The sequence below is a fragment of the Halichoerus grypus genome, chromosome 10 (assembly GCF_964656455.1).
Source record: "Halichoerus grypus chromosome 10, mHalGry1.hap1.1, whole genome shotgun sequence".
Taxonomy (NCBI): Eukaryota; Metazoa; Chordata; class Mammalia; order Carnivora; family Phocidae; genus Halichoerus; species Halichoerus grypus.
The window spans coordinates 90,305,784-90,329,495 of record NC_135721.1 but is presented as its reverse complement, the minus strand read 5'-3'; the positions used below and the strand labels follow the sequence as shown (position 1 = coordinate 90,329,495).

At 49.1% G+C, this 23,712-nt stretch overlaps 1 protein-coding gene across 3 annotated transcripts in view; it reads left to right on the top strand.

Annotated features, from left to right (window-relative positions):
* SYNDIG1 (synapse differentiation inducing 1) overlaps positions 1–23,409 on the top strand; it is a 182,141-nt gene extending 158,732 nt beyond the window's left edge. For all 3 annotated transcript variants that reach the window (XM_036109988.2, XM_036109990.2, XM_036109989.2), the window contains exon 4: positions 22,174–23,409. In XM_036109988.2, the coding sequence (XP_035965881.1) occupies positions 22,174–22,332 (159 nt within the window). In that variant the 3' untranslated portion in view covers positions 22,333–23,409. The remainder of the gene's footprint in view (positions 1–22,173) is intronic.
* Positions 23,410–23,712: the final 303 nt, after the last annotated feature.

Genomic DNA, 23,712 nt, shown 5'->3' with positions numbered 1-23,712 from the left:
GGTCCTCTAAGCAAAGAAGAAGAAAAGCCACGAGCACAACCCAGCACTGCCACCTCGTATTGATGCTGAGCCCCTCAGTGAGGGATTGTCATTGCAGGTCCACTTTCCCTCCCATTTCTCCAGCATCCTTCTTTTTGCTGGGGAGGTGTGGTCCCCCCAGCACTCCGCCACATGCCAGGAGGAGCCGGGCTTCGGGGAAGGCAACTCTCTGAGCCTCAGAAGGCAAAAGCTGACCTCGCCTCACCTCACAGCACTCAGGAGCCAAGGGTTTGTCAAAGGCCCTTCGGCCTTGCGTTGCCATGACAACACCCTATTTGAGACACACCCTTTCCCTCCCACCTTGGGAAGAGCAGGAGCTACGAGGAAAGGAATAGATACCATAGATACCGAGCGCGGTGAAGAAGGTCCAGGAGGCTGCCGAACTGCTCCCCGTCCCCGCCCCCGGCACACAGGGGGAGGCCATCCCCCGGAACACAGGAACCTGCTCGCCAGCCCTCATCCTTCTGCTCCAGACGCACAACAGGATTTTTTACAAGGGACGATAATGGACGAACGTGCAAATTTTTTTGAGAACAGCAATACGATGTAAGGTAAAAATAGAATTGGTGTGTTTTTTAAATGTGGCCCTGGAGGAATATCTATAGATGCGATTGTTACTGGAAACAAACAAACCAACCCACAGAAAGAGGCAGGGCAGTTGTCAGCATAAATGGTGTAGTAAATGTGAAACCAGAGCCCTGGGCTCCCCATGACTCTCAGCTTGGGGCTGTGATCCTTTCCTTTTCCAAGTGCACAGAGTGGACACACTGTGTTATTGATGAAGTGTCCCCCCAGCGGCCCACAAATGCCCAAGGTCAAAGGCCCGGCTCTCAGGCCTTGCACTGAATCAGCAGGCCACCTGGGCCTGGAAAGCCACCTGCTCTCCTCACACTCCTCCTCTCTCCAGGGGTGATGCAGGACGGTGAACAGGGGACCCAGGAAGTAGAAGTGAGGGAGGTGTGGTCCTCACGGCAAGAGTGACAGATGCTCACATGATTATAACAGAGCCCCCCGCCACCGTCTGAAACGTGGAGACAGGAGAGGTTGGTACAGAGCAGCACAAAAGGCTTGCCTTGCGTGGTGAGTGGTGGCCAAGGAGAGTGTGACCAGGTTCCAGAGAGGGCTGAGGGATGGCCAGCGAGGGACCTGCATCCCCAGGGGAGGCCCGCCCCGGGATCCAGGCAGGTGCTGTGCCTCAGAGTCAGCAGAGTGCAGTCAGATCAGATGCACAGGCAGCAGGGCGCTGGGTTCTGTGCAGCGTCCCAGCATCCTCAGTGCTGGACGAATGTTTGGGGTCGCTGCACTTGAACTTCCCCCACCCCAAGGACCCACACTAACACCTCTCAGCTGCACACACTCAGGGGTGGGACTGAGGTTGTCTAGGAGAAAATGGACCCTGCGTATCAATTTTGGCTTTCTGCTTACCACCACTGAAATTTTGGATGGTGTATTAACTATAAAAACAATGGGGAAAACTGTAAAATCAACTACATTTAAGAATTTAGTCTGTTCCTTCCAATCCCTTTTTCTATGCATTATTCTATATATATAAGTAAGATTAAGTCTTAAATTCTACTGTTTTGTAACTGATATTGTGAGCATTTTTCATATAATTAGCAATGCTCAGTGAGCATAATTGTTACCTAATACCCCACCATAGGGAGATAACATGATTATTTAATTACTCACCTTTTAAAGCATTTAGATTTCCCCCAACTTTCCAGTCTAATAAATAACACTGTAGGGTTTTTTTTTTTCATGTTTTACTTAAATCTTTGCTAGTCTTTACTGTCACTTCTTAAGAAAAAAGCTTTTCTTTTTTTTTTAATAAGCTTTTCTTAAGATGATTAAAGCAATTTAATTCTTGGTTATCTAGTGGCCCTGCTGTGGGGAGACTTTTTAAAACAAATGTGTTTTGTTTATTATGTAATTGGTTTTCTGTGAAATGGACCGGAAGGAGGGTATTTAAGAGGAGAACAAGAGAACTGACATGTCACCCATATTATAGCAATTACAAGAAACTTTGTTGTGCACACAAATTCAAGTTCTGGGGCTCTCTTTTCTGGGCATCATGGGGTGGACCCCCAATTCTGTGGAGGCACTGGACTGGCACCCTGATAGAATTCCACAGGCACAGCCAGGTGCTGCACGTACGTCAGGGAAGCACCCCACGTACTGCGGGAGGCCCCCGGGGCACCAGGACCCAGCTGATCATTCTGCAGTGTCCAAACATTCATTTGTGCTCCTGAGAATTTTTATATGTCCCCTATGAGTATTTAAGAGAAAGATCTGTTCTTCATCTTCTAGCTTTTAAATCTTTAAATCTGCCCCCCCCAACACCCATTTATCTCTAGGAAAGAAGAGGGACTTTTGCCTAGAGATTGAGAATGATGGCAGTAGCTTCCATTGATGAGCACCTGTTACGGTCGTGGGGTGGAGGCTGTCGCCTGTGTGAGAGGAGGTCCACACCGACTGTGTGATCTTGGATAAGTTCACCTCACTGAACTTTAATTCCACATTTCTAGGCCCGCATTAATGGATTCACATGCAGACATGTTTAGCAGAAAGTATCTGCAACTTACATTGAAATGTGCCCCAGAAAAGACAGACTGATGGATGGGCAGATAGTTGTACGGATGAACAGACATCTAATAACATAAATAGAGCAAAATGCTAATAGCCAGCTGACGTGGTGGATACATAGGTGTTCGCTGTAGGTTCTTTCAACTTCTCCGTGTGCTTGACGATTTTCATAATACATTGTTAGGGAAAACAGTATTAATAATGGCACATACTCCACAGTGCTGTGGAAAGAAGGAATGAGATGAGGCAAGTAAGGTGTCAGTGTGGTGTCCCACATAAAGCGGGAAGTCAGCATGTTATTGCTGCTAATATTTGTCACAACAACCAGCTAGGTAGGGATCATAACTCTGTTTTAGGGAGAAAAATAAAATTGGGTACTCAAAAAATAGTGAGTAGTGCAAGGGCTGAGCTAGTTCATGTCAGCCCTGGATTTGAGCCAGGAGAGCCTCTCCCACAGCCCTGCTCTGCCTTCCAGGTCCCCAGGGACGGAGCACGGGAAGGAGGACCTGCGTCTGTGGTCACCGCTCCCGGCCTCTCACCTGCTCCCATCCCATAGCCTGGCCTTGTTTTTAAATAAGCCTTTTACTTTAGAACAGTTTTAGATTTATAAAAATTTACAGAGGCAGTACAGAGAGTTCCCATCTACCCCTTGTCTAGTCTCCCCTCTTGTTGACCTCTCAGGGTGTGGTCCATTTGTCACAACTAATAAATACATTGCACAAAAGGTTTGTAGCACAAAGCATCCGTGGCGGTGCCACCAGTGCTTCCCAACGTCTGAGGCCCTTTCACAGGGACGTTTGGGACATTTTAGTGGATCTGTCTGGTATTTAGTAATTCCTTAAGAAGTTATGAAAGGTCTTTATTTCTTAATCTGTCGGCTTACCATTTATTTATCACGGGCCAGCTATCGTGGTGGGTGAAGACTTGTTTTCTTACAAAAGTCCTCTGTCCCTACGGCCCACTCTTCCCATGGCACCTCTGCCCACCCCCATCCTCCCAATATGGTCATCACGGCATCCCATTAACTCATTATCTACTACAGACATCCAGTCACTGCTATGCCAAGTGGTATTGTTGCTTTTCTCCCGGCCTCAATTACTGTAGTTCATGGACTTACTCTTTCTCTTTACCACACTCACCAATAGCCTCTAAATACAATTTTTCATGATATGACCAAACATATCAGATAAACTATGGATTCCTTCTTATTTTCCTGGAGACCACACTCCTGGGGTCTTCTGTCTTCCTGCTCCAATTTAAGTTGACTGCTCTTTAATGGCCTCCATTTAACCTCATCTTAGGGGTTCCTTTTGATTCCTTTGTGTTTTGTTTCTTGGATCTCAGATCTGCTCTCAGGAATATTTATCCCTGCAACACATGCTACTGTCATCAGTGTTTATCTATGCAAGGAAATACGTCTTGCATTCCAGCAAGATGGCAAGCTGGCCAACATGGCAAGACACAGAACCATGCAGACCCAGGGTAACTTATTTCAGGAGGTAGGTCCGGGGACTGTGGCTGGGTTTCTAATTCTTTTGAGGGAAGAGAGACCATGGTGTTTGGCCAGGAAGGACCATGCACAAATCCATAGCTTCAGAGAGTGCCATCTATGAAAGGGCCTAGAAACTTTTCCCCTAGGCTTCAGAAACCAGGCAGTAAGCTCTGTGTCTATCCTGGAGCATCAGGGCACTGTCAGAAACTCAGGGCCAGGCTAATCCTAGGTGTGGGCCCCAAATTTACATATAAGCATGGTGCAGGAACCCTGCTGAGAAATTAAAATACACATAGATTCAGGATTTATGCCACAGACAATAAAAAGATGCTTTCTAGGGACTGACAGTTTTGCAAACCAGCAAGGAAGAAAATAATTAATCCTAGTTCTTGATAAAACCACAATAGAACATTATAATCTGTACAAGGGGGAAAATCATACAAGGAGGTGGTCAGGGTATTTATCTCCCAAATTTATCTCCCAAAACAGAACTATTACTTCCAGAATTCAATTATCTCAAAACAACTCATTTTTAATCTGAGATTATTATAGAACTCTACAACAAACTCAAAGAGATTAAAATAATTAAAATCATTTAAGTGATTAAGGAGGAATAGAAATCCATATGAAAGAATAAGAGATCATATTTAAAAATTTTTTAAAAACCCAAACTTGGAAACTGTACAGCTAGGATTTTTAGAATTGGAAAGGATAGAGTCCCTGTAATAAAAAGCAGATTGACTGGATGCAACTGAAGAAAGAATTTGTACGCCAGGAGATAGATACATGGGAATCATCCAGATAAGAAAGATGGAAAACAGGAAGGAGGCATAGCACACAGAAAGAAGAGTTCCAACATGCAACCAATAGGAATTCCGGAAGGAGAGAAGTAAGGACAGAATGAGGTAGCAGTAACATTTAAAAAGGTAATGGCCGGAAATTGTCCAAAGTGAAGACAGATAAAATCATCAGACTGAAGTAGCTCACTGAGTCCTGAGCAGAAAAAAGTAAGCTGAACACACATAAGGATACATCATGGTAGGGCTGTGGGAGAATCAACAAAAGGCAACAAAAGCCCTTCATCTCCCTATTTTACTGTTTTACCCTTGGCCATCTCATTGACCACCCCTTTGACCGTCACTTACATATAGTGAACTTCTGGTTTCATAACTCCAGCCCAGATGCATATAGACAAATATGTGTCTTTACTTGGATATCTCAAAGGTAACCTCAAAGCCGGGGCCCAAGGTCAAATTTGCCACCAACCTGCTGGTCCCTGTGCCCCCAAATCTATATACTTCCCTCTGTTTCACTGGTATCACCTTTGACTAGCCACAGTCTTCTATCCCTGTCCCGCACTTGGGCTGCTCTGGGACAGGCATGGGGAACATCTGAAAGATGCACACCTCATGCTCTTCCACCCACACTCCCTTCCCTCTTCTTCAAGCAGACCCTCAGTAGCTTCCATCCTTAAGGGGCTCACCAGACCTGCACGGTCTGGGCCTCCCTGCCTCTCCATTCTGTTCTGTCCTCTCTGGCCTCAAAGGTCCTTTCACCCTGTGCTCCACCCTCAGCCGGCAGCAGCCCTCCCCCTGCCTATTCCCACAAGAGGACATCTTCTAGCTCAAGCCCTGAGTCCCCAGGGAAGGCTTCCCTGGCCCCTGGGTCAGGTCATGCTCCTCTGTACCATGCTCTCATGGGACCATTTATGACATTAATGTTCAGCTCCCCACCCTTTTATCTTCAACCCTTTTATCTTCAACACTCAACACAACATGCAACAGCACCTTGCATGAGGATGACGCTAAAAAATATTCCTTTAATGAATGATTTTAAGGAATGATTTTGCAGTTAAATCCCAAACACTTGAGTGAATCAGTACCTTTTCCATCATGAATTCAAACACCATGCTGATTTGTGAATGCAGCAATGATGTGTCCTGCAGACATGTCCCCCGCCCCCACCCCAAGCTGTGAGCATCACAGTGTTTGCTGCTGAGATTGCGTCTGGCTCAGCGGCTGGGCCTCTGCCTTGCTGCACTTGGCTGCTCCCTCGTTTGTAACATTCAGTCAGTCCTCTTAATGATGGCTTGCGTAGCAAGGAGCTGGATTTGAACTTGCTAAAACTGTTCCGCATCTGCTGCCAGCGAGTAGCTCGTGCTGGTCCCTGTTTGGGGCTCGCTTCTGGCTGGCTGGCCTCTTCCCCGGGAAATTCGCCGCCTTCTGCTTGGCTGCAAGGCCTGCCAGCTGGGGTTGTGCACGTTCCAGTATTATTTCCTAAGGGACCTGTAATTTGTTTTTATTTTCCTGCTGCAAGAATTCCTGACCTGAAGTAACTCCGAATGTGTGATGACATAGTGGGAAAGAGGGAGTCAAGTCTCAGAACTTATTTTTGAGTCAAGCGGAATGAAGGTGTGGTGATCATGGCAAGCATCCCTGGGACGTGACACCAGGGCATACCCCAAGGGACAGTAGTTGTAAATCACACAGGAACCTTCACAAAGCGCCTCTGCTGAAAGGAAAAGTGTCCACTTCAAGACAAGGGCTTCAGTTCAGTTCACTTTGCATCTTTGTCCCCCAGAAACCTGCCTGTGAACAAGACTGCCGAAGATAGCTTGTGTCCCCAAATCCACATGTGGAAGCCCTGACCCCCAATGCAATGGCGTTTGGAGGTAGAGCCTTCCAGAGGTATTGGATTGGGATGAGGCCATGGGGTTGGAGCCCCATGATGGGATTAGTCCCCCCACAAGGGGATAAAAGGACCAGAGTGCTCTCACTGCTCCATGTAAGGACACAGCAAGAAGGCTGCCATCTGCAAACCAGGAAGAGAGTCCTCACCAGAACCCTGATCTCAGACTTCCGGCCTCCAGAACTGTGAGAAAGATGAGCCCCAGGTCTCTGGTAATGTGTTACAGCAACCCAAGCTAAGATACAAACTTTCCAGTCCCTCCCCAACCTCCACAGGCCTCCCTTGCATCTACCTAATTATGAGTATAAAACACTTATTTCCCAAGTTTTGTTTTGTTTTGTTTTTTAAATCCCAAATAAAAAAGGGAATTTCCACTTGGAAACCAGGTTCCAGCTGGACCAGCCATCATAATGGGATTTTCTCTGAAAGGTGTCCAGATGTCTCCTGCTCTCCCTGAGTCCTTGAGAGCTGTCATTTGAGAAGAATCCTGATATTTCAACCTGAAGTAAAAAGTGCCTGTTGTTTCCCACAAATGCCTATTGAGCCACATCTCCTGTGCCACTATTTGGGAAATGTTTGGTTCAAAGAGGATGTTTCTGTAATGCTGATTTTCCTTTCCCTATTTTGAGAATTTTGCCTCTGAGGCATGATTTGATGCAATATGAATGCACAACAGACAGAGTCCCCTTTATTCCACTGCATCGCCCCGTTTCAGCTCAGATGCATGGATTTCAAGCTGTGGAGAAAGCGCTGTCATTCACTCTGCCCACGTGTGTGCAAACTCTGCACTTTCGTCCCCCCCAGCTTCCCCGATTGGGAACAGAGTGCAAATCACAAATATGCCTATGCTGACTTCTTTATTAGACCTTCTAATGAAGTGCCGGATGTCAGATGTGAGCTAATGAGAATCTGCTTGGTTGGAATGAATTCAAAAGCAAAGGCAGGAAATCTGCTTTTATTGGGTTAAAAGAATAGGGGAAATTTTTAAAAGTCCCCTAATGCCAATAATTTAAAACCATCCTTGTGTGCAGGCAGCGCAGCTCAGTGGTGAACTGGGCTGTATACACGGTCCCTGGTCTGTCCACAGGACCTCCCAGCATCGAAGGGGACATACGGGTTCCTCAGAATGGCATTTGGACATGGATTTGGGGGTTTCAAATGAGATGTTGGGTTTCAAAGGGTAGGTCTCTACTCTGACATCGAATTTGACTGGAAAAGAGCTCAGATGTGGGCAGGGGAGCTTCCTGGAGGCTAGGGCAGATGGAAGCAGCTCTGTGTACAACAAGGCTCTATGCTAGATCCATCCCCAGCTATGCGTCAAGCTTGGCTTCTGTCCAGGTGAGAGAGGGTGCCTTGATTCGTGCCGGCCACCGTTGGAGAAAGAAGCCTGTCCTCTGCAGCTGGCCAGCCCAGGTGCTCCTGCTACAGCCCACTGGGTTAGGGAGGAGGGACCCATGGTCTGAATATTTTGGTTCCTGAGACTGCTGAGATAGTATCACATGAGGATTTGCTGAGAATTTTCAGCCCTGCAAATACAAGATAAATCCAATGGTAACAATATATACTGGTGGCATGAGGTTCTCTCTCCCCTGGCCCCCCTTTCTGAGCCCAGGTGTAGACCTGCAGCTTGTAGGTTAACGGGGCAGCAGGACCATCTGCTAGTGCAGACATTTCATTGGCCAGAGAGCCTGCTCAAGGCTGAGGACTTGCCTCCCGCAATGGGGAGGCCCTTCTCCCTCCTACTTCCTTCCCTGCCTGCTCTCTCACCCTCCCTCCTTTCTCTGGAGCCTGTGCCCAGTTTCCTTGCTGAGCTGCTTCAGTGGGAGTTGCAGCCACTGGGACAGACGGTGCCTATCTAGCCATCAGCATCCCTCCTGGCAGCGTGGGAAAGCTGGCTCATGGCTGGAAAGCCAGCTACGGGGTCTGCTCATCTGTGTTTTGGGTAAAAGGGCTGACATTCCCATTCAGATGATCCACATCCAACAGGGTGCAGATGCTTTCAGTTGAAACAATAATGATAACTAATGAGCAAGGGTGCTCGAGGATGGTTTGGCTTCCTTGTTCTAACAGGAAGCTCAGTCCACCAACCAGGAGAGAACCATGCTGACACAGCATCATCCATTCGACTACGGTGATCCCAGGTGGTGTGGATGAGGACTTTAATTTCTTTTTCATTTCCTTTCCAAAGTATTTGTGAGCATTTTTGGGAGGAGCACAGCTTAATGCAAGAGCATTCCTGTAGAGTCAGACCTACAGGTTTCAAATCCATCATTTTAACAGTGCTGTGACTTTGAACAAGTTTCTGTCCCTCCCTGTGCTTCAGTTTCCTCCTCTGTAACTGAGGATAATCAGTCATTATGTCACGACATCTTGGTACTAAGACCCAGTACCTAGGCCAGAGTAGTGAATGTTCTGGTGATCTATTGCTCTGTAGCTAAGTGCCAAGTGGCTTGAGACAACAAGCACTGGATGCTTATGTGTGTGTATGTGTGTGTGTGTGTGTGTGTGAGTATAATTATATATTATAATATATATTATAATATATATAAGTTCCTAGGTCTGTTGCTGAGAAATCCCAGAATCAATGAGATCTCTAGAGTGACAAGCACACCCAGTGCCCAAATCTTGTTTTCTAACACCATTTTCCAATAAAAGAGATCAGAGCTCCATGGGCAATGGCTGATTCTAGGATTTGGGCAGGAAATATACAAGATGAACCTGGAACAGCATCCTATAGTATAAAAAGGAAAAAGTGCTCCAAAAGCAAAAGGATGGGAGCATGTCAAGGGGACACAGGAACCAACCTAAAAGAGCTTTCAATGGTCAAAGTGGCAAAAAGTGTAGTACTGAATTATAAGCCAAAGTATAATGTAAATATCCAAGGGTCCATACTGATATAAATAAATGACCAGATGAATCAATTCATGGGGGAGAACACACAAATCTCTCATACAGATGAATTCCAAATAATTTATGTAGGGACTCCACATGAAGGAAGCAAAGCACATGTCCCATATCATAAGTGTGGGCTAAGCAGTGACTTCCTGTGACAGATAACAGTATGGAAAGGCAGGAAGAAGAGTGACTGTGGAGAAACCTGACAAATATCACCTCTGCTAGGCAATCAAGGTCAGCAGCCCCAGTGATAAGTCCCATTGATAGGATGTAACCCTGACATGAAGTAATTAGAAGGCCACTTTACATTATGCTGAGCGAAATAAGTCAAACAGAGAAAGACATGTATCATATGACCTCACTGATATGAGGAATTCTTAATCTCAGGAAACAAACTGAGGGTTGCTGGAGTGGGGGGTGGGGTGGGAGGGATGGGGTGACTGGGTGATAGACACTGGGGAGGGTATGTGCTCTGGTAAGTGCTGTGAATTGTGCAAGACTGTTGAATCTCAGATCTGTAGCTCTGAAACAAATAATACATTATATGTTAAGAAAAAAAAAAGAAGAAGATAGCAGGAGGGGAAGAATGAAGGGGGAGAAATCGGAGGGGGAGACGAACCATGAGAGACGATGGACTCTGAAAAACAAACTGAGGGTTCTAGAGGGGAGGGGGGTGGGAGGATGGGTTAGCCTGGTGATGGGTATTAAAGAGGGCACGTTCTGCATGGAGCACTGGGTGTTATACGCAAACAATGAATCATGGAACACTACATCAAAAACTAATGATGTAATGTATGGTGATCAACATAACAATAAAAAAATTTAAAAAAAAATTAGAAGGCCACTTTACCTCTGTGCTCTTCCTCCCCAAAATCCTTTAGATAACTCCCAGTAGAGGGACATCCTACAATATATTTAACCAGTGTTCCTCAACACTGTCAAGGCCATCCAAAACAAGGAAAGTCTGGGAAGCTGTCACAGCCAAGAGGAGCCTAAAGAGACCTGACATCTGAATACAATGTGGTATCTGGGATGGACAGAAGGTGGACAGTAAGTTTTTAAAAAATGGGCTTTGGTTTATGATAAAGTATTAACATTAGTTTATCAGAAAACCCATTACTGTGACTGTAAAAACAATTTTACAGACTGAACATACACATACCCTATTATCAACAATTCTCCTAGCTGTATACCAACAAAAATAAGTATATATGTTCATTAAAATAAGATACTAGAATGTTTATAGCAGCCCTATTCATAATAGCCAAAAACTGGATACGACCTTCGCTCAGGATAATGGGCAAATAAGTTATAAAATATTCATACAGTAGGACACTAGAGAATAAATTATCTATATACCCAACAGGGTTGATTCTCTGAGAGTGAAGGAAGCCACACACACTATTGTGGATCTGTTATAGGAAGTTTCAAAGCAAAGTTCATATAGGCTGTTTTAAGTCAGGGCGGTGATTTCTGCTGGGGGAGAGTGACAGCAAGGGGACAGAGAAGGCTTCCGGGTAGTGACTGTGTTCTGCGCTCCATCCAGACGCTGGTGACACAGGTGTGTGCATGTTGTGAAAATTCACCAAGTTGTATGTTTATGAATTTTGCACTTTCGCTATGAATATTGTATTTGGGGAGGGTGTGTATGTGAATATGTATATATATTATATATATTGGTGTGTGTATATATAATACATATATGGTGTGTGTGTGTGTGTGTGTATCTACCTATATATATGCAGATACACTTATTTATTTATACAGACACATTTTTTAAAAGAATGAAAGACACAGAATAAGCCAATATGCAAATATATGGCCATTTACTGCTGTTGAAATTTGAGAAATGGAGAAGGTGACAATTTTCAGTCCCTCTGATTTCATCTCTAATTCTGACTAATAATAGAACTTCCTATGATCCTGTGATCACTACCAACCCTAACAGCCTGCATTCTGAGCTCCTGTGTCCCCAGAAGCAGCAGGAGGGGCGCTGGGGCACTAGGTAGGAGTGTAGAGGGGTGGCCTGGGCAGGAAGGTGGTGGTCAGAGGCACCAGGAGGCAGGGCGGAGTGGAAGGCCCCCCCACCCTCCCCAGAGGCTCCCTTTTGGCCTGGGTTCCTCTCAAGTTCTCCGGGCTCTCCCTGGAGGAGTTCCAGCCTTCCAGCCCTCCCTTCACAGGCAAACAAAACAAGTGTGTGGGGAAACCACGGCAAGCTTCTCTCAGGATGGGACCGGAGGCCAGCCTGGGGGGCGGTGTGGAGAAAGTGTCAGCTGTCAACTGGCCAGAGGCTGCAGGGTGGAAGGCCCTCATGAAGGCCTCTCAGGAGCTGGGTGCTGGGTGCTCCAGGGTCTGGCAGCTCCTCTAATCCGCCATTCTCCATGGAGAATGCCGATGACAGTAGTTCACGTGCCCCACACGAGCGTGGCACAGTGGCCACTCTTCCTGTTGATGTGTGTGTGGTTGCAGTTATGTTCTCTATGAAATGAGATCCACAGAAGAAATGACTTTGAAGATAGGGGCCCTCGGATGGCCCTGCAGGAAGTCTGGCCCCCGAGGGCAGTGGCCCAGACCAAGGACAGGTGCGGTGGTTCTGTGAAAGCCCACGCTCGGTGCCCGCACCCAGGTGACTGAGGTTCGCGTCAGGTTTTCCTCTAACACAATTGTACATTTGTTTCATAACCAGTCTCCTTTCAGCTGTACAGACCTAACTAGCAGCAGAAGATCCATTGTCTTAAATGGCTTAAAATACAACAGTTGCTTAAAAGGGGGAAATCATAAAAACGCACGTGGAATTAAATACATGTGAGGAAAGAAACACGCGTGTTGAGGATTGGTGTGAGACGTCTGCCTCTGGGAGGTTTTACATCCTTGTGGCTTAGGGCCAAACTCTCTTGCTGCTCTCATTCAGAATGTTACATGGAGTCTGTCTTTTCTTCAAGTACAGCTCTGAGTAACTTGTCAGTGCATAGCAAATGTTAACAGTAATAAATAATGGAAATAACCTTTGAAATAATGCAAAGCAATGTAATCCAGTCAGACAGATATTGGTACTAGAGGAAAAATGAGCCATAAAGTTTCCAAAGTGCTATAAATTTCCAGAGAGATGGTTCTGGAGACAGCAGGTGTCTTTGGGAGCCTGTCACAAATCTTGGAGGCTGGTGTCAGGTGTTGGCATTTTCTGCTCAGGCCCTCCCAGCCGTGCCTGGACCCTGCTCCTTAACAGGAATGCACTGAATGTGTCCATGGGTGATATGGAACGTGGAAACATCTGATCTTACCCAATCTTACCCTCAAAATAAGTGTAAGAGAAACAAAGCAGCAGGGTGTCTCTCAGAGTAAAATCATGATTTTACTCGAACCTCAAACATTTCCAGCCAAAGGAAGTGAAGACGTTGACAAAGCTTGTAAGAAACTCAACCCAGAGCTAAGAGAAATGTTGGCCCAAGGTTCCTGGCCCATCTGTGAAGGACCAGAGCCCAGATCCTTTGGGACATTCCAGATCATCTCAAGAAGGGGAGATGGTCACCTAGCGAGAGCCAGTGCATGTCCCCATGAAAGATTCCACAGTCACACGAGGCAGGTGTTCTAGTGGTCACCATGCTGGACAGCACAGACATAAAACACCTCCATCCTCACAGAAAGCTCTCCTGAAGGGCACACACTAGACAGTCCCTCTCTGACCCAGCCTCTGACCCTCTTCCTGGCTCTTCTCTTCCCCCTCCTCTCCTGGATTCCCTGAGGGGCAGCAAACCCCTCTCCCTCTGTCATGCAGAGCATTGCATCATGCCCAAACTTCAACAGCCACGTCCTTCCTGGTGCTCAGCTGCAAAGCCTACTAGGCTTTACCTTGCACAGCAAGGAGGCGTGGTTGTAAATATTTCCTTTGTGGATATCCTTGATTTATATCTTCCTTATCAGCTTGTAGACTCTGTATAAGGCCGGTGATTGTCAACCACGGGGATGCCTCCAGGGGGTTCCTGTACAAGGTGGGAATGTTTCTGACCAACGCGTGTTTGCACTCGGGAACAGTGGGAGCAAAGGCTGCACTGTCCTCTGTTCTTCATTCATTGAGCGAATGTGCACTGAGCCTGTCCACGCTCCTGAAACGTGCAGCTGTAGGGCGCCGGGTGGTGAGCACCAGACCCCCAGGAGCCCCTCTCTCAGCAGGGCAGGTAAGGCTCCTGTGAGGATACAGTAGGTGAGTTAGGGGTTTAAAAGGCCCCTGCAAATACAGAGGCCAGAGAGCAGTGTGGAGAGGGAAGCTGGAGCATACTTCCTCGATTTGCTTCTGTGTTTACGGAGAAATCAGCATCTCCTTTTCTTCTCTCTTACTTCCCTTTTTTTGGTTTTGATATCAAGATTTTACTAGTTTCATAAAATGAGTTTCTCTATTCTTAATGAATAGTTCTTATCTGGTCATTTAATTTTTGGGAGAATCACTTCTAAAAGTATCTTGGAGTGAAAAAGTAGATTTTTTTAAACTATGCTTTCTTCCAATGACTGACCCTCCCCAAAGATATCCAGTAACCTGATTTCTATGCCAACAGCATAGAATACTTTAGCCTATTTTGAACTCTATGTAAAGAGAATCCTGTGTCCAGCTTCTTCCGTTCCACATTATGTTTCTGAGATTTATTTCTTTACCGTTACTGGGTACCATTATTATTTATTCCTTTTTATTGCTGTTGGACATTTGGCTGGCTTCCAGTTTGGAGCTATTATGATGGTTATTGTTACAAACATTCTTGTCAATGTCCTTTGGTGAACATATAAATAATATCTCTTAAGTATTTACCAAGAGTAAATTTGTTGTTGGATAATATGCCCACATGTTCAGCTGTAAGAAGTACTGATCCTTTCCCCAAGTAGTGATAAGATTTTACACTCCCACCAGGACTGTATGAGAATTTGGTTTTTCCACATTCTCACCAATACTTGGTACTGAGTCTCTTTTCCATTTGAGCCTGGGGGTCGGTGTGCAGCACTGTTCCTTCAAGCTGTACACCGCTGGGACATGCCTGCACGCCCAGGAAGGAGAGGTGCCGTTTCTACCCCCCACCCCCTCTTCCAGCTTGCCAGCCATGGTGTCTGGCCATGGTGAGGCCAGACAGGGAATAGAGCAGTCTTGCCCAACTCAACCTGTCACTAGGCCTCACGCCCTCTGGGCCTGGAGGATGTATACTGCTTTCTTTCCCATCTGTGCATTTTGGTGGGTTCTTAGCAGACCCCACACACATTCTTCATCCTCAAACTACAGTTTGCTTGAGACAAGCCATGCATTTCCCATCAGCATTTTCTGTGGAGATCTGCTTGCCCCTCAGATGGTCTCTGTTGGACAGGATCTAAGACGGTCCCCGTGGCAGCCCACCCTGTCTGGTCTTCGATGGGAGGGCCTGGCCTGTCCCCACAGAGCACCACTTCTTTCAGCTCTGACCCTGAAGCCACTGGCCAGCCCACCTCTGCCTTCGAGATTCTCCAGGCAAGAACTGGCCTCATGCCCTCCATGTAGGGGACACACACAAGACCCCGCAGCGCCGCATTTAAGCTGCTCTCCTAAAGTGAAAGGCAAACGCCTACCCTCCTAGTGGAGTGAACCTGGGTCTCACAGCATGCTTTGAGGTCCCTTCAGATTCCCTTCCCTGCCTGCAAACACCCAACCCCTTTGTCCTCTCCATGGGGGCACAGGGCTTCAGATGTCTGATTTGGTTCTCCTCTCCTGTTCTGAAAATTGGCAAATGCTGATAAGCGGCTATATAACCATTCCTGGGCCACGTCTCTTGTGACGTCGAGCCTCAGACAGAACTTCTAACTGTTGTGAGTGAGCAGAAGAAGGAAGGCAGGCGAAAGTGAACAAATAAGGTCATGAGCTTCAGCATGCCAACGAACGCCAAGATAAATCTCAGGTCAGCCCAGAGCTGAGTGGGCAACGAGAAGGGGAGCCATATTAGGAAGGGGGGAGAATTGGGCAGCCTGGCTGATCCCTGGCTATGGCAGGACCTGGACACACAGGAAGCAGCAGAGGAAAGCAGGGCCCCCAGTCTGGTCGGAGACCACAAGGAAAAGCCAGTCCCTGCAGATAAAGCCCCTAAAAGTTACCACTCGGCAGGTTCTGTCACTGCCAACAGAGAGAGGTGTGGCTAGATAAATAAGCATAAACATTAAAAAGTGCCCCCCAAGAAATGTAAATTTGCCTTCAGTCCTCCGCAAGCTGGCCATTCTCGTGAAAACCTGAGCAAAATGAGCTTTAACTGAGTACAAGGAGCTTCCTGCCATGTGATAAATGGCGTGTTCCCCTGACATGGTGGCCTGACTTGTTGCCTGTCCCAGCCCCCGTGGCGCAGCTGACTGACCTCACACTGAGCCAAAGCATGTTTGTCCCGGTTGCGCATTCTTTGCTGATACGATTTTTATTTCCTCAGTGTAAGTCCCTTCACTCAAGGGAGAGGAAAGGAAGCCGATGGTTTTCATGACTTTTAGCACTAATGTTTTCCTTTTGCTCCTTAGTTTAAAAGTCGGGTTTTCTATGTATCTTCACAACCAGATAAGTGAGGGTAATTGTGTAACTGAAAAGCCAGAGTGCACATTTAATGTCTCAGTGTGAAATGTTCCAGTGGGGTGTTGAAGGGCTGAACGCCTCCGGGTGCGGGTTCGGAGGACATTTCCCCAGTCGGGGCTGTGGCTGAGCCCTGCCCCCAGGGTGCCCCATGGGGCCCAAGGGCTTCTTGCCTGCTGATGGCAGATTCCTTATGCTCCCCCGTCCCCTGTGACTTTTACTCCCAGCCGCCGTCCAAAGGGTGCAGATCCGGGTCCCAGAGAAGGTACAGCTAGGTGCTGCTCAGGACCTTGCCGGCCACCTGCACTTTCTGTTTTCTAAGCAAAAGGCCCCCAGATGAAAGTAACAAACTTCACTCATGACCTGTTGGAGAAAGGGCAGGGAAGGCAAACCCAGTCCCAAGAGGTAAGGTTCCCAGCCCAAAGTGGGAGCAGGTAGATTTTCTTTCCTCTGCAGGGGCCTGAATGGGAAAGGCTGTTTGCAGACTGGACCAGAGGGGCCAGCTCACAGTGTCACACCTCCTTCTGTCCAGTGCGGTGACCCGCGCAGTTCAGCCTTCAGGGATGACAGAGGTGGCACTGAGAGAGAGCTGCCTGTGGGCAACTGCCCTTGGAACATGAGCTCCGTGGGGAGGAGCACCTCTTAGCCTAGTCCCGGGAGCCGGAATGGTCATTGCCCAGACAGTCGGCGCCGATTTGACTCTGCGCCGGCTGGAGGAGCCCCGGACTATGACATCATGTGTGCGTCCCGTGGCTTCATGGGAGATTACATTCACCTGGGCAAGGAGGAGCCAGCCTGAACCATGGCTGCACTTCTGTGAAGGGGCCCCCAGAGCAGATCCCCAGATGCCCCAAGGACAGGCCTCTGTCCTAGGAGGGGACTCCGGGCAGACTGGAGGTGAGCAGAGCCATGAGGAAGGAGCCCAGAAGCTTCCAGCAGGAGGACACTGTGAGCAAGTGAAACCTGCCTCCCCTCCAGCCCAGTGGCTTGCCTCAGCCCACAACGCAGTAAGGACGCTGAGGAGACACAGCCCAGGCCCACCTGAGGTCAGGTCAGAGCCGCCCCACTGAGCAGGTCTCAAATTCCTGAGCCTCAGAAACCGGTAGACACATCAGTGCTTATTCTTGTCTGAAGCCACAAAGTTGGGGATGATGTGTTTCTCCGCAGTGGATGGTGAGCACAGCTATCAGGAGAGAGCAGGCTGCGTTGGGTGCCTGGACACCAGCAAGTGTCTCACGGGTGACAAAGAGCCTGGGGGTCAGGTCCTCACAGAGGCTGCTGCAGGCCCACAGCCAGGTCATGGCGGGTGCAAACATTTGTCACCCCCGTAGCTGTAGCTGCTTCACTTGGGAAAGCGATGGCTCACCCCAGTTAGATCATTTGGGGAGGGTCGATTTACAAAGGTGGCTGGCAAGGAGCCACAAGGGACAGTGCAGTGACGGGGACAGGTGTGTCGGAGCCACCACACGTGGAGGCCTGGAGAGAGTAGGACGGAGGGCTAGAACCTGCAGGAGGCGTCAGTGCTGGGCCCTCACCAACGGTGAGCCCCTCCCTTCCTCCAGTCTGATGGGCCTGCTGGGCAGCACTCAGGGAGAAGCTGGGGGACCAGAGAAGGAGCCCGGTCAGCCTCCCGGCCACGGGCAGGCAAATGTGGGAGGAGCATGGGTCTGGAGGGCGAAGGGCGGGAGGCAGGAGGCAGTCTCGGAGCCTCCACTGACCAGGCCTACCTCATTCCCATGGCCCCACTGCACAGATGGGAACACTGAGTCTCAGTGTTCCCTTTTTAAAGTCAGTGGAGCGTTTGATTTGAAGTAAAGTCACACACACTCCCTGGGCTGGGAGTATCCTTGACCCCACAGTGGGAGGGCCTTGGTGGCAGGCCACCCCACAGTGGGAGGAGATGAGGCTGGGCAGGAACAGGGTTCAGGGTCAGAAGGCCACACACGCCATGCTGCAGGGCACAGGGACCACAGCAAGTCTGCCATGGAAGGGTCTGTCCTGGGCAGCGTTTAGAGAGAGTGGGAGAGGTGCAGGCAAATCAGGAGGCAGGGGCCCCAAACAAGCTCAACACCACTCAAGTAAGCCATTTGAATGTCTGAGAACAAGTAGGAGGGGGTGTAAGCCTTCTGTTTCCTTCGGCACACATCACCTTCCACAGAGGAAGGCATTTCCCCAGGAGGACAGACTCAGATTAAGGATGGGGCCCCCACCTGCAGGGCACATTGGCCCTGCCAAAACAGGGCTGAGCCCGATGCTGCCCTTAGAAAGGAGGTGATCAGGAGGTAAAATGCCAACAGGTTATAAACTCCTGGGGGCCATAAACCAGTCAAGAGGGAATGAGGTTTGGAAATGACACCCCACCAACTAAAAACAAAACGATGAGTGCCCAGGATGTGGCTTCCCTTCCTGCAAACATCCACATGCAGGAATCAAAACGGTGCCTTGCACACCAGTCGGACAGGCCATGGGGGCACAGAGCTGCCACAACCAAACGTGTGGGTGGACCTCAGGTTGGGGACTTCCCTCTACCACGGGCCTGCTGACATGAAAAGATGCTTCTGTCAGAAAAGGTGGGTCACCAGGATGCTCTCCATGCCAGATCCAGGGCTGCCTTCCTGCGAAACAGCGGGTCTCATCCCGGTTTGCCTGGACTGTTCCTATTCCAGCACTGAAGGTCCCAAGTCCCGGGAATCCCCTCAGTCCTGAGCAAACCAGGACAGTTGGCCACCTTGGTCTCGACCTTGCCTGCACATGGGAATCACCTGGGAGCATGAAAGGCACAGAAGCCAGGTCCCAGCCCAGAGCTTCTGACTTCCCTGGCCCGGGGTGCCACCGGGGCATCAGGAATTCTTAAAGCTCCCTGGCAGTTGGAATGTGCACCAGGTTCGAGAACTCCTGCTGCAGAGCCTTCCGACAGGGTGCAGTTTGTGCCGACGAGACCCACGGGCCGTTCCGAGTACGGGTTCTCAGCAATGCCTGCAGCGCGCTCACTTACAAACCAGGGGCTGCGTGTGCAGACCAGGCTGTAGACAAGTCTAGATTCCCAATTAGGACGAGCAAACAACATCAGCTCATTCCAGCCAAGAAGCACCTGTGACGTCCTCCTGTCCCTGCCAGGAGACACGGGGTTGGCTCTGTTCCTTGGTACCCCCTCTCCTTCTCCAACCAGCGCCCGCCCCAATGCAGCAGTCAGAGCAACTGGGAACGTGGCTGCTTTGGGGATCCAGTGATCGTGGCTGACCCTCCGCTCATAAAAATGCTCATGCACACACAGTCTTACTTTCAGCATCAGGGCTTCGAAGACCCCTGGACCCAGGACAAGAACCCCTGCCCTCATGCCTAGCAAGAAGAGCCTGGAGACAGCCCAGAAGTTTTCAGAATGGAAATATTTCTCTGCAGTTGCACCCTCTCAGACGGATGTGCAACCTGCTTCGTAGCCACAGGATCCATTTTCTGAAACAAAGGATGCATCAGACACCACCTTTGTTAGACCAGGATGCCCAGTCCGTGGGGTGCAGATGGCATAGCTACCTCATGGGAGCTTCTGCGAAATGCAGACACCGAGCGGCATTGTTGAAAGCAGACTGCTTGTCAATGAGGCTCTGTTTGCTGGTCCTGACGCATCTCAGCTGATAGCAGCTCAACACTACACACTTCCTGTTGGAACAGTTGCCCTATAACCAAACAAATCGTAGATGGAGTTCTCCCAGCTTGGACCATGAGAGTCAACCGTGGAGCTCGATTCCCCAGCAGACGCTCCAGGTTCCTGGGGTTGCGAGGGCTGGCTGTGAGCTCAGAACCCACCAGAGAGGAGCTTTGTGGGGTTGGGCCAGAGCTTAGGTCGAGGCTGCCCCATGCCACTACTTTCCTCGTAGAGGCCACCAGCGAACCCAGGAGCATGCACCTGGGGCCAGTACCACCTGGAAGTGTTTGAAGGGAGCTGATCTTGTACAGCCCACTCACCTGGTCATTCAAGTGTGCAGTGAGTGCCTGCCATTCCTCAGGCTCCAGGCAGACCTCATGGACAAGGCAGACGTGGACCTGCCTCTGGAGCTTACGGCCGAGCCGGGAAGACAACTACTAACATAGTTACTGAAACGCATGGGCTCCGACGAGATAGGTCGGTTGGGACAAAGGTGCTCCAGCGGGGCGGGGGGGGGGGGGGTTGAGGAGGGCTGTGTTCAAGGGGAGGGAGTGCCCAGTGCACCCTGCCCTCCTCTCTACACATCTGTGTCCTCTCCTGGGGGCTCAGGCTGGTGATAATGAGAGAGAGCAGCAAAGCCCCATTCTAACAGAGGGTGGCCGCCTGGCTAAGGAAGGGCAGTTCAAGTGAATGATGTTATGGGACGCTGGAGTGTTAGAGAGTACTGCATTAGATAAAATGAAATGCAGCTAATTAAGGCTTAATTAATTAATTAGTATTGTCCTAGGAGGCTTCCCATTCTGCATTCCCTTAGCTCTGCTTCATTAAGAACTGTCGGCAGCAAGCTCCCCACGCTCCCTTCCAAGCCAGAAAATGAGGGGAGGAGGACAAAAACTGACCTCCAGCATCCAGCAGGGAGGGAAAAAGAGGCCACCAAGTGGACCAGGGTCCCTCCTCAGCCCGATGCAGAGCTCCACATCTCATCGATCAGGGTCAGGACTGTGGAGGGTGGAAATTCATTTCACGAGTTACCTCTGAGTCTCACCCTTTGTTGTCCATGGCACACGCGGTGACATATTTTAGTTTGAGTAAAGAACATACCGACTCCCCTACTGGCTTACACAATGCAGAAATACCCCTGAGGACACGCGGAGAGGGGGGCTGGTGAAAATCTGGCTTTCTGGAGATGGGCCAGAGAATGAGCTAGGACATCTACCTGGGGAGTGGGCTCTGCCTTTACCCTGACCACAAAGAATCCCCAGCCAGCTTGGGGTTAGCTCTCCTCAGCATCATATGACCCTCCCAGGGGTCAGGGTGACATGGTAGCCTCCACCCCCATCAGCCAAATTCACCATTTTACTCAGCTGGTCCCTTCAGGGTGGTTACAGCTGTAGCACACGACAGTTGTCCCACTCTTGTGTCACGTTTCTCATCTCACTTGTGGAGGGGGACGGCAAAGGAAGGGGTTGGGGATGGGTACATGGGATATGCTACAAAATACCCAACCAGATACAACATCCAAGACCTCCATGTTCCCATCCACCCCGTGACCTCAAGAAACATGAATATTATCAAAGCAACACCTTGTTAGGCAACTGAGTGAACAGAAATATGGGTATTGTCTTATATCAAATATTTTATTGATGGATGAGTTCTACCAACTCCAGCTATGGTGAGGAAGGATTATAGTCAGAAATGTGTGATTCCATGGCCACCAGCTGAAGAATGATGTGCTAAGTATCCTGCAATTGATTTAATGATCTTATGCCATACTTTCCTCTCTGGGAAGGGAGAACTATCATTTCCTTCCCCACACCCCTACTATGTTGTAAAGATTAAATCAGGTAAGTGTAACATATTTTTAAAAATTCAGTGTTATTCAAATGAAGGAAAGGTCATCCTTTGGTAGAAATGAGGGTGCTGGGGGTATCATATCTCTTCTCTCCCTCACATCCTGGTGCCCAAGGCCCCGACCCCACATTGGTGGTGGAGTGCTGCCAGCCATGGACATTCCTGGGGGCTCTTTTCTTTCCTTTCTTTAAGCTTTGCCTGCCTTGCAGTCTAGGGGGGCAATACTCCCCCATTTCCTCTACCAGTCACGGAACAGATGCCATCATGCTGGGAGCATGCTCAGTTACCCCTTAGCGAGTCCTCCCTGTCTGGTGTCAGCTAAGTTCAAGGCTGGAAGGGCGCCAGAGGTGGGCACCCCACTCATTTCATTTGCTCTGACTTGCTCATCCTGACTTCCTTTTCTCCGCCCTCCTTTCTCTCCAACAGACGAACAAAGCCGTGGCCAAGGGGGACTTCCACCAGGCCAGCACCAGCTCCCGGCGGGCCCTGTTCCTGGCTGTGCTGTCCATCACCATCGGAACTGGCATCTATGTGGGCGTGGCCGTGGCCCTCATCGCCTACCTCTCCAAGAACAACCACCTATGAGCTTCGTCCAGGCGTGCAGGGGAAGAAACCAGGGCCAGTCGTACGCAGATGCCGAGAAGGCAGGCCTGGCAAGGGGTGGACACGCAGGTAGACACACCTGTGCGATGCTGTGCACTAGAAGTTATTGCCAAACGACTCCATAAAGCCCTGGGATTTTCTACCCAGGGATTTCTTTTGTTTTTACCCGTTAATTTCATTTTCACAGCACTGTGTAGAGCACGAGGCAGATGGGCACTGCTGACCCTTCCAAAGGGAAGCTCCAAAGATCCTGACCCGCAAAGCCGTCTTGGATGGATTCTGGTGGATTCGTGACAGTGCAGCCCTCTCTGCAGCCTGCCAGGGCCTGGAATGCCATAGCATTAGCAATACATGAACAGTACATATGTGTTTATTTTTTATGGAATATGGTGCAATAGGCAGAGGGCAGGGGACACGTCACTTCTGTCTGTGGCCCTGCTTCACTCCTCCAGCATTCCCCCGCCCACGAGCCTTCCCTGCAGGAAGAAAATGGGGCTGGCGGGAAGAGAGACAAAACTGCTGACAGGACTGCCAGCTGTCACTGGTCTTCAGATGGGTCCAGCCCTGAGAGTGCAACGTCAGAATGAATAGCATGGGGTCTGTCCCCAGGCCCAGTGGACACTCCCTCCACGCTGCCCCCAGCCTAGGAACATCGGGCCTCCTTTGGAATGTGTCCAAACTCAGCAGCCACCAGGCCCGGGGCCTCATTGATCTAGGGCGGGGAGCAGGCCACAGCCCTTCCCAACCCCTCCCGGAAGGACCGAGGTGTGATCCATGAACTGTAGGCAAAGGAGCTGTGGGCACCGTCTCAGCATAAAGATGCCTGTGTTGACACTCACCCTGGCGATAAGCAGTGACACCAGTGATCTTTAAAAGGAAATGAACCTTCCCTGTCGACTAAATGAATAGCTATTTTCTTGTCATTTTTTTAAGTGCAACTACTGCTTCATGCTGCTTAAGTTATCAGACGAACGCTGAGAAATAAGTAATCAGACATTTTAATACCATTTCACTGCTGTTTTACGAGTGTTCATTATTTAACAAAAATTATCTTTTAGCTTTTCTTGCTTAAGACTTTTTTTTTCTAATGAATATCCATTCTTGGGTTTCATTTTTTACTTCTCACTCGTCTTAAATAACCACAGAGCAACTCAGAACTCAGCTGGTAGAAGAGTGGGAGGGTCTCCTAAGACAAGGGTCACAACACCCCTGGCTGCTTAAGTTTTCACCTTGAACACCGTTAATATCCTTGTCCTAATAATAATATTAGGGGACACAGAGGCCATCTCTCTAGGACAGTAGTTCCATCCATGGCACTTAAAAACTCCCTGCCACCTGGATCCGAGCCCCAGAAATCCTGAT